Genomic DNA, 15,629 nt, shown 5'->3' with positions numbered 1-15,629 from the left:
GAGTTGAGCTAAACTGAATTGAATTTCAACGTAGGAGAGCAGGCCCTGAATCTATAATTCACATATACTCCTAATCATCTTTTGTGATTAATGTTAGAAAAAATATGTTAATTTTTAGGGATCTATTCGTCTCAGGTTAAGCTTTCAAAATATGAATTTATTTTTTTCACTTAAAAATGATTAGAGATGATAAAGGTATAAAAATTACATTGACTAGTCCCAACATTGCAATTAAATAATAACGGTGGAAATAAACAAAATCAAGTAGGTTTAATTTAGTCTGGATTTTTCTTGGCTAATGTAATCAAAGACTACAAAACAAAAATATGCAAACGTTGCTGCTTGCTATTGTCGGATGCTATTTTCTCAATGCAACTACTTCGTTCATATTTTATATTACCTCCATTACATTCTACTAAAAATATACTTGTATATCCTAATGACATCAAAATAATTCAGCAAGCAACCAAAAGAAAACAATTGATTGCTCAACAACCAAAACTAAGAAAATTCAACAAAATGATCACATTGCTAATATAGAATATGAAGAATGATAGTGACAAAAAGAAAAGTACTAGTGCCAAAATTATTATACTAAAACATGCCTAAGATCAACAAAATAATTAGTCAATTGCTAATAATTGAAATATTACAGCCACTCCTCAAGAAGATGTGCCTGTGATAGATACAAGCACCACAACTTGATACAAAAAGCCGAAAAGGCATCTTAGAAAAGAATGGTACCAAAACATGGGAAGTGATTTTGATGTGCACTAAAATTATCCAAGAGTAGGCCAGGTTTGTAGATTTTCCGAATGTTCAATCATCATCAAAAGCATATCGGCACCCAAATCACTGCCCCAAGAATTAAGTTAATCAAGACTCCTGTAAGATTATTCGCCGTTAGTATAGGCACTGAATTCTTGTTCTGCTTCCGACTTGACTCACCTGTAGTCACCACCACCCTCAAGAAAGGGTAACACTCGGATACTTGCATTTACCTGAACCTGAAAGGACAATCATAAGTTTAAGCAGCATGTTAGACTAACAAAACAACGAAAAACTGTGAAAGATTAGTACTCGAAAGATTAAGCAAAGTACTTACTGGGATCCTTGGCAGTCTGCACAGCAAGCCCATTGAAATAACAAGTACCACCTTGACTCTTCATTTGTGAGAAATATGAGCTGAATGCATAGCTAGCATGAGAAACTAATGAATTCGGGTTGTAACAGTTTCCCTTGGGCTGGATAGCAGCACAAGTTCCTTTTCCTTGACCACAGGCATATGTTACTGCATCTGCTAGTTGAGTAATGTTAGCATCGCTGGCCACTACACACCATATCTTCCCCTTATATGGCTCATTGTTATCCGGTTTTGGCAAAGGCAAATAAGATGAAACAGGGGTCTTCCCTGTAAAATCAATTGGATAAACAGTTGACCCATTTGGGTAAAATTGTCCCCAATGTCGCTCAGTACCTGGACCACCCTTTTGGTTCTCGTTAAACAAAGCAAACACGAAGGTAGGCAAAACAGCACCAGGCATAGCAGGAGTTCCAACCAAGGGTTTAGCATTCAACTTTTGAACCAAATTTCTATTGTAGGTAGCGGCATTGTAGACATTAGCTCCAATTTGGTCAATATCACCACCATTCGGCCAACCTGTTTCAGCAATCCAGATTCTAATATCCGGATGCCCAAGCTTCTTCATCGCAAAATGAACAGAATCAAGCATTTGATCAAGCAAATTGGTATATGTCAACCCACTGCCAGGGTCTTTGTAGGTTACACCACCATTAAACAATGCATAATCTAGGCTGATAGTTTTATAGCTCTGTGACCAAGCAAAATACGGGTAGCAGTCTATAAAGAGAAATGACTTCGTATTGCTGAGAAACTGCAACATTGGCTTCATCACAGTATCAGCAATATCAGACCTAAAGGTACCATTTGAGGGTGGGAACGACGATTCAAGGACATCCATTGCCAAGGTTGTCCCAACTTTGACTTTGCGGATGCCATTCACCTTGAGGGCATACTGGATCTTCCGCATAGCCGGGACTAGATCATGCCAAGTCTTTTTATCAGCCTCACCCATGAAACTAAGAATTTCATTCCCAACAAGGACATACCTAATCAAAGTATGAGGATAAGCAACCAAATTGGTCTTAATCCAATCATTAGCCATTTTTTGGTTGGTCGAAATATTCGAAATGATCTCATTCGGAACCATGATTGAGACTTGAAGGTTTGTACCACCAAGGGCAGTAAGAATTTCTGGGTCTGGGCTATAAAGTTTGACCCTCCCAGCTTTAAGGCTTTTGATAAGTTCAACTGATTTGGTTGGTTTTGGTAAGTTATTGCCTAATGTACCATAATTCACACCAACCTTAGGAGAAAATGTTGCAGCACCTGAAATTTAATTCAAATTGGTTTTAATTGATAGATTGAATGAAATATCCAATTATCATATCACTAAATAGTTGCAAATTTAATCATCTTCTATCCATAAATGCTGTCACACTTTCTGACTTTCTCATCATTGGAAATCTATAAATCCTGAATTTTTTTTATACAACACAAGATTCAAACCAAACATTGCATACATATTCTTTAATTTTTTATATATAAATCGCGCATTGCACGGGAATTAAACTAGTTAATGCAACCAAACACAAAATCATAATAGATTGAGCTAAGAAACCATCACAATACAGGTAGAATAAAACCCAGAAAAGTTCAAAACTTAAAAAACAAACAAAATGAGCATGAAAGTCATAAGGAAAATCACCCAGTTGGTTCATTTTCTACCAAAATATGTACATGTAAACACATTATAACAAAACCCCATAACTTTTAGATCTTAAAAATTGAATAAAATACTACAGAAAAATCCAAAAAAAAAAAGAAATGTAATTTCAGATCAAACATAATGCCAGCAACATTCAGAACAAAATGACAAACAAAAATCTCACTTACATAATCTGCACACATTTACCATTATATAAATTACTATCATAAAAAAATATAGAAACAAATGCTTCAACAAAACACATAAATTCCAACCAATTTAATGCTAAAACAGAAACATTCTTAAAAAAATGAAAAGCAAACTTACTTGAAATAGAAAGAAGCAAAGAAAAGAAGCAGAGATTAAAGAGCTTCATTGTTAGTGGTTGAAGCTCTTCTACAGTTGATAATGAGATAGCTTGTGTACTATAAAAATGGGAGAAAAAGAGGAGAGAGAAAGTGGAAAGTGAATGAGTAGACAAGAGCTGAAGAAAATGGGGCCTAAATATAAAGAAAAGGGAAGCAGCCTTAAAATAAACCTTATTATTATTATTTAGGGGAATAGCAATAATAGCAATAAGGGTTTGATAATTATGTTGATTGTTTAATTGCTTGTAGGGCTAGTACTATGAAATATAATCTCGTGTAGCCACTATATTTATTTGAAGCTTCTTGGAGAATCCTAGTTGGACCGCTTAAATTGATGTCGTCGATACTACAAAGTATTATGGCTTTATTAATTTCCCGTTTTGTATCATCTATTTCTTATTAATTGCGATATTTGGTTCGTGGTTTTGTGAGAAATTTCGTGATAATTGGTGTGTGTCATTAATAGGGGGAATCGTGTTGACGTATGATAATGTTTTTGATGTGTTGACGCATTAGTTTCTAAGATTAGTGAAGTTAAATGAAATAAGTTGTAGCAATGGAAGGATAAAGATAATTTAGGTGTGTAAAAAAGGTTTCGATAAAATTATCCTTAGCTAAAATAGTAAGCTCGGAGAAAATGTCAACGATACAACTTGAATGTTGTTGTGATTGTTGTGAATTACATGTCATCTTTGCAACAAAGTGAGCAAAACACAAAACATCATATTCTATCTTTACTCATGAGTCATGACATTTTTCACTTTATATCTTGTAGAACAATATATTCTTGAATTAGTCTAATCCAAAAGATGGGTTAATTGCCAAGAAATAGTAGAAATGACACCTCAAGATATCAAAAATTATTATCCAGCTACAACTCAATCTGAATTATGAAACTTTGTGATACATTTGATTCAACAGTATAGGAGAAAAACAAGGCAATTAATACAACTCGAATATTGTTACATAGTTATAAAAAAAAAAACATATATTTGTAAACAATCGCGATAAAATATAGCCATAACATCCTCTTTCCTTTACATTATACTGCGTACTTTACTGCAGTAATATCTTCAAGAGGAGTATAAATCACTAAATCCAAGATGAAAAACAAGCGAGATATATAGGTGCATATATTGCCATACTCATATCCAACATTCATACCATCTAATAGGACATACTCCGTAAATCTACCACCCTTTTTTTTTGGGGAACCGTAAATCTACCACCTAATTAGAGGATGCAAATAAAATTAGATCATGTAGACATATAGGATTGTAGGGTGAATGACATATATGAGGCATTAAGGATTTTGAATCCACCACCTAATTACTTGTCCATATCAATCAATACTATATACTAAAGTAATTACAAGGAATATTCTAGAATTACACGTGTCACGTTTACATTAAAAAATTTCCCTCCAAAAACTTTTTAATTTTTTTCAAATTATTTTTCTTATAAAATAAAAAGATAATTGATGAAAAAAAATAAAACATAAACAACCTTTTTCAAAAAAAATTAATACATAGCCTATATAATAGAACAATAACAACAAATTTAAATAAATAAAATATTAAATTTATACACAATCTATAAATGAATACAAACTTATAATAATATATAAATATAATTTTATTCCTGTGAATATCCGAGCGTTGCTCGGGCAAAGAACTAGTACTTTATAGACATGACTCTAGTTATACATATCCGTCCATTAACCACCAAAGTCATGCTCATATCCACTTTACCTAAAACAAATACGGAGTACAACCATTACTCCGTATGAAATACTCGTATAAAAAATAGCACTAATCTATAAATATAACTAAAATAATTACCGCTGATATTATTACTATCCACATGTCAACCTCTCATAAAAAATTTTCCCGCCAAAACTAATAATGACATCATTATATATTTTTTTCAACATAAATAAAAGTTTGAAAATGGTAAATTAATTATACATTTTCCTAACATTTTTTATATTTTATTTGACTAATTACACATTTTCCATTGGAGATACTAAAGAAAGGTCAGACTAATTCATTTTCTTATACACATTATCTTTTCTCCTATTCTGTATATTTTATATAGATTATATGAATTGGGGTTTCCACTTTTGTTAATTTATCTATTTATTAGATTTGCTTAGATTATCTATACTACGTACACATATATTACACACAAAAAACTAAAAAATTATTGTTAAAATCGTGCATCGCACGAGCCTAATCTAGTATCAATTAATTTATTACTCTATAAGTTTATAAACGGAACACTTGTACTATTAAAAGAGCCGGTTTGGGCGGTTGAGGATATCGATATCCTAAACACTAGGGAAGGGAGACTTGTGTATTGGGGAAGAGAGTCAAGTCATTAATGAATAGTACAACGACTTAGCCTCCTCGACGACTTGGTTTAGAAAACGACATCATTGGTGGAAAACACACCTTAAACATTACACCCTCTACTAGAGCTGGGCATGGGCCGGGTCAGCACGCGGGCGGCCCGGGCACGGCACGAGGATGGCCCGGCACGGCACGGCCCGACGGCAGGCCCGGCCCGGCACGATGGCACGCCCCTCGTGCCTCGTGCGGGCTGCGGTGAAAAAAAACCCAAAAGTGGCCCGGCACGGCACGAGCCCGGCCAATAGCCCGTGGCACGGCCCGCAGGCACGGCCCGCAGGCACGGCCCGCAGGCACGGCCCGCAGGCACGGCCCGCAGGCACGGCCCGCGGGCTAACGGCTATAAACTGGCGCTGCTCTTGTTTTTTCCCTCCAACGGCCATAAACGGCTATAAACGGCTATAAACGGCTCTATTTTCACCTATAAATACCACCCTCAACTTCCAATTCTTTCCACAACTCAATACTCATCTTCTCATCTCATTCTCTTACTCTCTTACTCTCTTATTCTCATATATTATAATTTATAAATTATAATCTCTTAATATTTCTTAATCTCTTATTCTATTATAAATTTTACATTTTTAATATTATTAGTCTACTACCAAAAAAAAAAAAAAAAATTGTTATATTTACATTCGGGAAATTATAATTTCGGGAAATTATAAATTCGAGAAATTATAAATTTGGGAAAGCATTGAAGCGTCATTGTAAGATCTAACTCAACTTTATTTTAATTTGTTATTGTTATTGTTATTGTTATTATTATTGTTATTATTATTATTATTATTATTATTATTATTATTATTATTATTATTATTATTATTATTATTATTATTATTATTGTTGTATACTTGGAACTACTTAATTACATAAAAACTACTTTCTATTTTAATTGTGGGTTATTTGGATTGTTGAAATCTGTCTAAGGCGGGATTTGGGCTCTGGACAACGTCGATCCTAACCATAACCTACCTGGGATCTCATTGATTTAGATAATCTACTATTATTATAATTATTTTTGAAAATTTATTAACTTACTAATTAAGTAATAATTAAGAAAAAAAACTTACTTATACTTGTTAATTGTTATAATTTGTTATAATTTGTTACTTTGTTAGTGTTATAAACTTATAATTGTTAATTTGTTATAATTGTTAATATTGTTGTTAATTATTATTTATTAGTTAATAATCTTAATTAATCATGGCATCAAACCCGAACCAATCCTCCTCTAAAAAAGCCGAAGATGAAGACGAAGAAGATAATGAAGACCTTGATTGAAGATTACCAACAACTCGAGAATTAATATTAATTAGCGAAAATTCTAGTATTTCCTATGTACTCTATTAATTAGTGAAAATGTTAGTATTTCCTATGTTGGCTATGTACTCTATTAACATTAGCCGTATAATAAAATAACAAAATAAGTTATTCATCAATTATTGTTAGTTGTACCCTTGTACTTCATATTATCTTTTACTTAATAAATTTTTATGAATGAATTTTTTCAACTTTTAATTTTATGGAATATGTTATATTGTTATTTAATTTTTGTCTAATACTTATATAGTTATATGAATAATATGATATATAGTAAATTATGAATGAACAATAAATATTAATATAATTTAAACAATATTTAATATAACTTAACTCCATAAAAAATTTAATAATTATTAAATTCAAATATTAAATTGTATAATTATTCAATTCAATTTTTTCTTTCATAAAAAAAATTCAAGTTTTTTTAAAGTTTTTTTTAATTTTTTTTTTTAAAAAAAAAAAAGAAAAAAGGGTAAGCCGTGGCCCGTGGGCCGGCACGGTGGCCGGCACAGCCCGCCTCCACCGTGGGCCGGCACGACGGGCGGCCCGGCACGGCACGACCGGCACGGTGGGCCGTGCCGTGCCGTGGACAGGGAAACCTTGAAGGCCGGCACGGCACGGCACGGCCCGCCTCCACCGTGGGCCGGCACGGCCCGGCACGACACTGTTCATGGCCCGCCTAGGCACGGCCCACGGCAGGCCCGGCACGGCCCATGCCCACCACTACTGGCCTCTACTATATTTAGATGACGTTGCTTCTTTGATGCTATATCAAGAGAAATTTCCTGCTAAAATCATAGGATAGGAGTAAAACAAAGAGGGTATACTATTGGTGGGTCCAAATTAAATTAAAAGAAAAGAACGTTACTTTGCAAATGTAAAGGAGAAAGCCTAAAAGGCTAGAACTTGATGTTTACAGAAGAAAAATAAATTAAAGTTGAAAGGAAAAAGGCTTAAAAGTTAGATGTTTACACTTTACATCTTTTTCCTAAATCTTATTTTGACATAAAATAAGAGATTAATGTAATCTAAGCCAAAAATCTACAACGGGTGGAAACATCTACTAATATTCTTTTTTTTGCTTATCTAATATTTAATGGCTTAATTATGTTGTATTGGACTAATGAGTGCCGGGTCTCAACGGCTAAAAAACCCGGCAGTTGAACTACTGAGTAGCACTTGGTAGGTTGCACCGAAGCATAATGAGAGATGAGTGACTATTTTCTCTTAGAGATCTTGACTATTTCCTCACAATTTCAAAGAAAATATTAAGCAGAGATAAAATAGTGTAAGTTTTCTACATTGGGGGGAAAGATAAAGAGAAAAAAAATACCAAAAATAATGTTGAGGTGAATTTTTTTTTTTTGTTTTTGTTTTTGGAAATGTAACCTTATTAAATACGGTTCTGGGCAGCACCCGTCACGGAATAGTGCAAGTCCACCACTTTACAAGACCAAGGAAGTTCCACCTCAAAACCATATGTCAATGAAGGGAGTAGCCCCTAAGTATTATATAGTGGTGGTAGCTCTTGAATTCTTTCAATGTGGAATTACATTACCATTACGAACCTTAATACTTGTATTCCTTTAACCTTACTTTAGTAGTAATTAAAATGTATCCGTGCTAATGCATGATTATAACAACTACGATAGAGAATAACATGTAATGTAATATGCACTAAACACACATGCATCAGTACAAACTCACATTAGTAGAAAAGTTACTTAGTAGTAATATACTCCGTAAGAGTATGGAAAATCCAAATCCGACCCTATGAGTTGTTGGTTTATCAAAATCCGACCCTATGAGTTGTTGGTTTATTAAATTGTCACCAATTTTAACATGCGGCTCTGATCCGACTAAAAATCCTAGCATTCGACTCCGACCACTTTTAATTTTTTTTGACTCAATTATCAATAGCAACCAAATATATAACATTATAACCAATGTCGAACCTATAAATTCATTATAGAATAATAAAAAATATAAAGTACAAATGTACGATAAAAGTTGAGTCGAAGTAGATAAGTTCCACTCCGACCCTCCTCTGACTCAAAGTCGTATCTTTTTAAACCAAAGTCGGATTGGAAGGGCAAGGTCGGATTCGAACTAGATTGCCAGTTTGCCACCCTTATGTAAAACTTATGATACGAAAAATATCGGGAAACTGTCACCACGTAACCGTAAGTTAGAATAATGAACCAACATGACTCGTCCAAAAGTATCCAAGCCCAAACTCCATATCACACTACTTGGCCCATTCCTACCTCCCTCTCTCTCTCTCTCCTCCATATCACACTCATACCTCATTTCCTACACCCCTTTCACGGTCTCACCACCATGACAACCACCATCCTCCGCCGCACCATCACCACCAACCTCCGCCATTTTCTCTCTCCTCCCTTACACCACCACCATCTCTCTACAACCCCACCACCCCACTTCCCCAAATCCCAAACCCCCTCAGAAAAACAATTCCAAACATGGGTTAACCACCTCAAACCCGGGTTCACCCCTTCCGACGTCAACCACGCCTTAAACTCCCAATCCGACCCCGATTTAGCCTTCGACATCTTCCGCTGGACCTCCCACCAACGCGGCTACACCCACGACTCCTCCACCTACCTCACCATGATCCACCTCGCCGTCTCCGGCCGCCGCCACCGCCACGCCGAAGCCCTCCTCGAGGAAATTCTCGCCGGTGCTTGCCCTGTTACTTTACCCCTTTACAATTATTTGATTCGTTTCTGTTGTTCTCATCGTTGCTTGTTTAATCGTGCTTTTGATGTTTATAAGAAGATGATGAAGGAGGATTGTGTTGATTGTAAGCCTAATTTGGAGACTTATGCTATGTTGTTTAATGTTTTGCTTAAGAAGTTTAATAAGTTGAATGTTAGTTATGTTTATTTGAATGCTGTGAGGTCTTTGAGTAAGCAGATGAAGGCGCTTGGTGTGGTGCCGGATACTTATGTGTTGAATATGATTATCAAGGCGTATGCTAAGTGTTTGCAGGTTGACGAGGCGGTATGAGTGTTTAGGGAGATGGGGTTGTATGGGTGTGAGCCCAATGCGTTTAGTTATGGTTATTTGTTTAAGGGGTGTTGTGAGAAGGGGAGGGTGTGGCAGGGGTTTGGGTTTTTTAAGGAGATGAGGGAGAAAGGGTTGGTGCCCTCGAGCGGGGCGTATATGGTGTTGGTGTGTAGTTTGGCATTAGAGAAGAAGTTTGAGGACGCGGTTGAGGTTTTGCGTGATATGTTGGGGAATGGTTTGAAGCCGGATTTGTTGACGTATAGGACATTGTTGGAGGAAATGTGTAGGGATGGGAAGGGTATTGAGGCTTTAGAGCTTCTCGAGGAATTTAGGAAGACGGATGTTGCAATGGGGGAGAGGACTTATAATGAGTTGGTGGATTCGCTACATTTTGTGGATAGGTAGTAAGGGATGGTGTTTGTGCTTAGTTCTTGTGTTCGAAAATCAGAATTGTGCTCATTGATTAAGAATAAGCATGGTATTGATGGAAATTGCCACATAATTTCGGATCATATGAGTGTCATATGCAAAGTTTGAAGTTGAGTTGAAGGTGCTATGATGGTTTGGAGTGTTGAGTCTTATATACAATCGTGTGAGCAATCTGTTTCTGGCTTCCCGCCTTCTTTAAGCTGAGAAATTGGACTGATACAGGAAGCTTTCGGAGCATTCTTCAACCCATTTCGTTGCAGAAAGTGAGAAACCACAGATCACAGAAATTTCCTGCAAGCTTTGACAATGCAAATGGAAGTCTCCTTTGGTTCAGTGACATTCATATATGGAATTATATCATTGTTATGTAGGGAGTATCAGATCTTGGATTAGCTTAAGCTATATAAGTGACCTACTAATCAGTGCATTGTCCATGGGATTCGATTCGTATAATTGCTAAACAGACATGGCACTAAGCTAGAGCAAGCCCCTCAATCACAGCTTCTTGTAAGCTCTCGATGTATGGAATAGATAATTACTTCTAGCTTTAAAGTTTTTGTATGTTGTAAATAGCATCTTCTGTAAGTTTTCTTTACTGTTATGAACCTTAATTTGTATTATCTGGATTATTTTCATGTAATCATCATCACCAAAAGTGATTTTCTTAATAAAAATTGAAAATATTATCATTGTTCTATTTTGGTGTTACTGAAGCATCTATTGATATCCAAGTGATTTTATTTGTACCTTTTATGTTTTATGATTTTAATGTTTCACTATGTATTTAACAATTGTCAAGTACTCCATTTGTGATGCGGCAGATAATCTAAATATTAGTAGTAGGCTAGTAGTTATAACCAGGAGCATGGAAAGTTGAACAAGACTTCATAATTCATGCAGAAATGAGTAAATACTACTCGGTGCTCTATTTGGTCATTTGAAGTGTTACTGTTCTAAGTAAGCAACTCTAACTTCATTCTGAAGGGTATCATAAACAGGGAGTCAGGAACTGCAAGATAATTGAAATCCAAAGTTGTCTCATTTTCCTTGCTAACCAGTGTAGAAGGCAGTTGCGATGATACTCTCATCCCCAGCAACACTGCTGACAAAAGGCAAATGCCACCGAGAGGTATGTCCCCTTCTTTGTGCTAGATCTGCACGATTTTAAAATCCTTCCATACTTCATACGAGTAGAACTTAAGTTTCTGTTTCAGCCAGATTTAGTTTATTTTGGCGTTTCAGTTTGCTATAGCAATTGCTGGTTCTTAAATTCTAGAGAATTAATAGTAGTGACGTATCTATTACTGAAATCCCAAATGCTTACATACATAAATTGCCTATTGGAATCAAAGAAGACTCCAAATCATACGAAGTAACAAGCATGCCCTAAGAAAACAATCGCCTTTTTCTTTTCTTCTGTGATGAAGTACTAAATTTAATTGAATACTTTTACAGGAAGACCCCTTGTAAACCATGAATAAAAGAGAACTTTCTCACCACATGATTTCCTAAGCAATAACCTCGTATAGTGATACTCAGCCCCATCTTAAAGACGGGCAAACAACCAATCTCAAATGTTTTTCTTTGAAACACATTACTCATTATCTTACAATGTTTTCATAACACCTCTACGTACATTATCTGAAGCATGAAGCATAAAAAATGCCCTTGAGCAGCTGAAATTCGACAATTGTGGCTCATCAGTGAGATGAGGACATCACTCCTCACCAACCTCTCCCGTTTCCAAGGGCTAACCACTAATATATACATCACAATATCACTTAAGTCAGTAGATTTTTTCATCATCGACCTTCAAAGTAGGTAAAGCTTTCCCCCATTAGTGGTGTAGTAGGAGCACTAGAATGATAGTTTACACTACTATAACCACTCATTGTCGTTGTCTCACCAGCTTGCCATCTCTGAAGAGCTTGAGGAAGACTCATATCGATATTAATCCCAACATAATCATTGTCACCTTCTGACTCTGCAGGCCTCCACTGCTCCACTAGAGGCGATAGAACATTAACTGCGTGACTCATGTCAGGCCGTTGTTGTGGCTCCCTAGTTGTGCAGTGCCCTGATAGCTCAGCCACCTTGCAAATGCTTTCGAAAATTTCTTCATCATCTGTTTCGAGGTTAGGGTCTATGGCTTTTCTGATGCCTTCTTTGGTAATGAGAACTCTTCTGAACCAGGTTGCTAACTGTGCTTGTTCTTCTGGTAGGCTTTCATCTAAGGCTTTTCTACCGGTTATTAGCTCCATCAAGACTACTCCGAATGCAAACACATCGACTTTGGTTGTCACTCTTCCGGTTGCTGCATTGAAATGTTGAATAATTATAATTAAACAAATAAAGGGAACATATTGTTGAAAAACTAAGTTTTATAAAATGATATTACAAAAAAGCCAAACTAGTTATGTTATTATGAGAATCATGCATAACTATTGATATAATAACAAAAATTGGGAGCTATATGGCAACATACAGAGGAATCCATGACAGATAAGAAAAACATATTGGAAATTAAAATTGAAGGCCAAATGGAAGAAAGATCCATAGTTAAACTTCATAATTTTTCATTTTTATTTTTCTAAGCCGAAAATAGATTATCTCAAACTAACAAATCAAATGGGAAGGAGGGGATATGGTTTATGAGCTTACTTACCTGCATATTCAGGTGCAAGATAGCCAAAGGTTCCTGCTAAACGCGTTTCCAAAGAGTATTTTCCTTGATCGGATGCAGATTTCACCAGTCCAAAGTCCGAAACCTTGGCTCTCATGTTATCCCCAAGGAGTACATTTGATGGTTTTAAGTCCCTATGAATAAAGCTTTGTTGAGCCAAGCTATGAAGGTATTCAACACCTCTAGCAACATCCAAAGCGATCACAAGTCTTTGCTTCCACGTGAGTGGGGATCGTCCTGCTTGATCATACTCGAAAAGATGTTGTCCTAATGTTCCTTGAGGCATATACTCATAAACCACAATCCTCTCATTCCCATTGACACAATATCCCAAGAGTGCCACCAAATGCCTATGTCTCACCTTAGTTAGAACCGTAATTTCTGCCTCAAACTCGCTCTTCCCTTTAGAGCCTTGGAGGTTAGATTCCATCCTCTTAACCGCGATTCCAGTCCCATCTTGAAGAACCCCCTTGTAAACTATCCCAAACCCTCCTCGGCCTAGAATGTTGCTATCACTGAAATCACCAGTCACCTCACGAAGGACTTCAATAGGGATGTTATCACCATGATCAAACAAAATTTGGCCGTTACTTAGCATACCACTTTTATCAATTGGACTTCCTTTAGAATATTTTCCATTTGGGCTCGTCTTCAAATCTTGCACCTTACTATTCTTCCCCTTGTTAAAATTAAACTTTTTTGACCCATATACTTTCATAAACAACCACCTCTTGAAACGCGGGTACAAGAGAACTCCTGCAGCTAGTACAAAAACCATAATAGCAACAACAATCCCCGCGATCTCATAAGAAGAAAGACGCGATTTTGAAGAATGTGAAGGACTACCATTTGTTCCAGAAGGAGAGTTAGTCATATCAGGAGGTGACTTTAGTGATTTAGTAGTATCAATATTTGTCCCTAAGAAAGGATTCCCATTAGTTATAACTTGCACTGTTTGAGAAAAACTAGGTACCTTTCCTGTTAAATTGTTGTTAGAAACATCAAACCTTTGCAACATTTTAAGGTTTGTTAAAACACTTGGTATTGTTCCAACAAGGTCATTACCATTCAAAATAATTGAAGTTAGTGAAGTTAGATTAGCAAATGCCGGCGAAATCAATCCACCCCAATTCTGCTTAGCAAAGTTCACCACAACAACATTCCCTTTAGAGTCACAAGTTATATGAGCCCAATTCTTGCAAGCATCATTTCCTTTCCACGAATCGGCTAAATCGCTAGGGTAACCCAAGGAGCCTACTATATCAAGCAATGCAGTGACTTGAGGGTCACAAGGTCCCGGTGTATCCTTACAAAAGCTATTAGTAAACCCTAGGGAGACTTGAACATTGTTCGCAAAAGCCGGCATTGGACCTTGAAGCCTGTTGTTTTGCATAGAAATATTCACCAGATGAGGTAGTTTGCTCAAAGAAGGTGGAACCACCCCGGTTAACTGGTTATCCCTTAGTTGAAGATCGAACAATGAGGTGCAATTCGAAAGGTCGAGTATTGGACCAAAGAAGGCATTTTGTTGAACCCATAGTTGTGCTAAACTAGGCATATTCCCTAACACGTCAAGGACTCCTGAGAGTCCTTGTTTTTGGTTGTTTATCCATACATATTGAATGCCTGACCCCGCGAAGGAGTCAGGCAAGGAACCGGTGAGGTTGTTGTAGGAGAGTCTTAGGTCTTTTAAGCTAGGCAAGGCCCCAAAAATGTCAGGAATGGATCCAACCAAGTTTGTATTAGAGGCACGAAACTCTTGCAAAGAGGAAGACTCAGATAGGCCCTTAGGGATGCTCCAGCTACGTAGAGGGTTGTCATTGATGCTCAATGTTTGGAGGTTTGGTAGGCCGACAAGGAAGTTAGGAGGTAGGATTGAGAATGAGTTGCCATCGAGGAAAACCTCTTGAAGCTGTGTCATGTTAGCGAGGGGCGGGATGGTGCCTGTAAGGTGGTTGTTTTGGAGAGAAAGAGATTGTAGGCTAGAGAGTTGGTTGATTTCTGAGGGTATGGTACCGGAAATGGATTTAGATGCGAGGCTTATAGAGGTGACACGATTGGAGGAATCACAACTTACACCTTGCCATTTACATGGGTTGTCGCCTGACCAGTTAGGAGGGGTTGGGTCTAAGGAGGTTGATAGTTTCTTCATTATGGCTGCGTCGTCAGCAGTGGCAAAGGAAAGGGTGGAGAGAAAGAGGAAGAAGACGACAGCGACAACCGCCATGGAGATGGTGGTGGTGGTGTGGAGTTTGTCGTCATCTTCTTCCATGGCTTTCTCTCCAGGAGAGAGAATGATGAATGAAGGAGGTGAAGAGAGAAAGAGAGGAGAGAGAGAGAAAGGAAGTTTTGTGATGGGAGCTTAATTTGAGGGGTGATAAACTAATAATGAATGGTTTATGGTTGTTAGGAGAAAGGTAATAATGTGTTATATCTATGTGTAGTTGTTTTAATGTAGCTTAATTATTTGCAATTTTACATGCATATAGAGGATTAGAGGGATTTTTTATATTACTACAACTAGATTATAATTTATAACTCACGTAACAAATTTAATTTATGTTTATTTTTGACTTGATCTGTTTGATCCAAAAAC

At 36.7% G+C, this 15,629-nt stretch overlaps 1 protein-coding gene and 2 pseudogenes across 1 annotated transcript; 1 reads left to right on the top strand and 2 right to left on the bottom strand.

The window, feature by feature from the left end:
* Positions 1-557: 557 nt before the first annotated feature.
* On the bottom strand, positions 558-3,345 carry LOC145616672 (putative glucan endo-1,3-beta-glucosidase A6). Its single transcript, XM_081671435.1, has 3 exons — positions 3,117-3,345; positions 1,106-2,410; positions 558-1,007 (listed from the first exon to the last, which is right to left on the bottom strand). The coding sequence occupies exons 1-3, from the start codon at positions 3,163-3,165 to the stop codon at positions 967-969; spliced, it is 1,395 nt and encodes a 464-aa protein (XP_081527561.1). The 5' UTR covers positions 3,166-3,345; the 3' UTR covers positions 558-966.
* A 5,624-nt stretch (positions 3,346-8,969) lies between these two features.
* On the top strand, positions 8,970-11,047 carry LOC145617799 (uncharacterized; annotated as a pseudogene).
* A 1,105-nt stretch (positions 11,048-12,152) lies between these two features.
* Positions 12,153-15,305, bottom strand: LOC145616761 (receptor-like kinase TMK4 pseudogene; annotated as a pseudogene).
* Positions 15,306-15,629: the final 324 nt, after the last annotated feature.

The sequence above is a fragment of the Chenopodium album genome, chromosome 26, assembly GCF_948465745.1.
Source record: "Chenopodium album chromosome 26, dcCheAlbu1.1, whole genome shotgun sequence".
NCBI lineage: Eukaryota > Viridiplantae > Streptophyta > Magnoliopsida > Caryophyllales > Amaranthaceae > Chenopodium > Chenopodium album.
The sequence above is the reverse complement of the archived record's forward strand: the minus strand, read 5'-3'. Positions and strand labels throughout refer to the sequence as shown.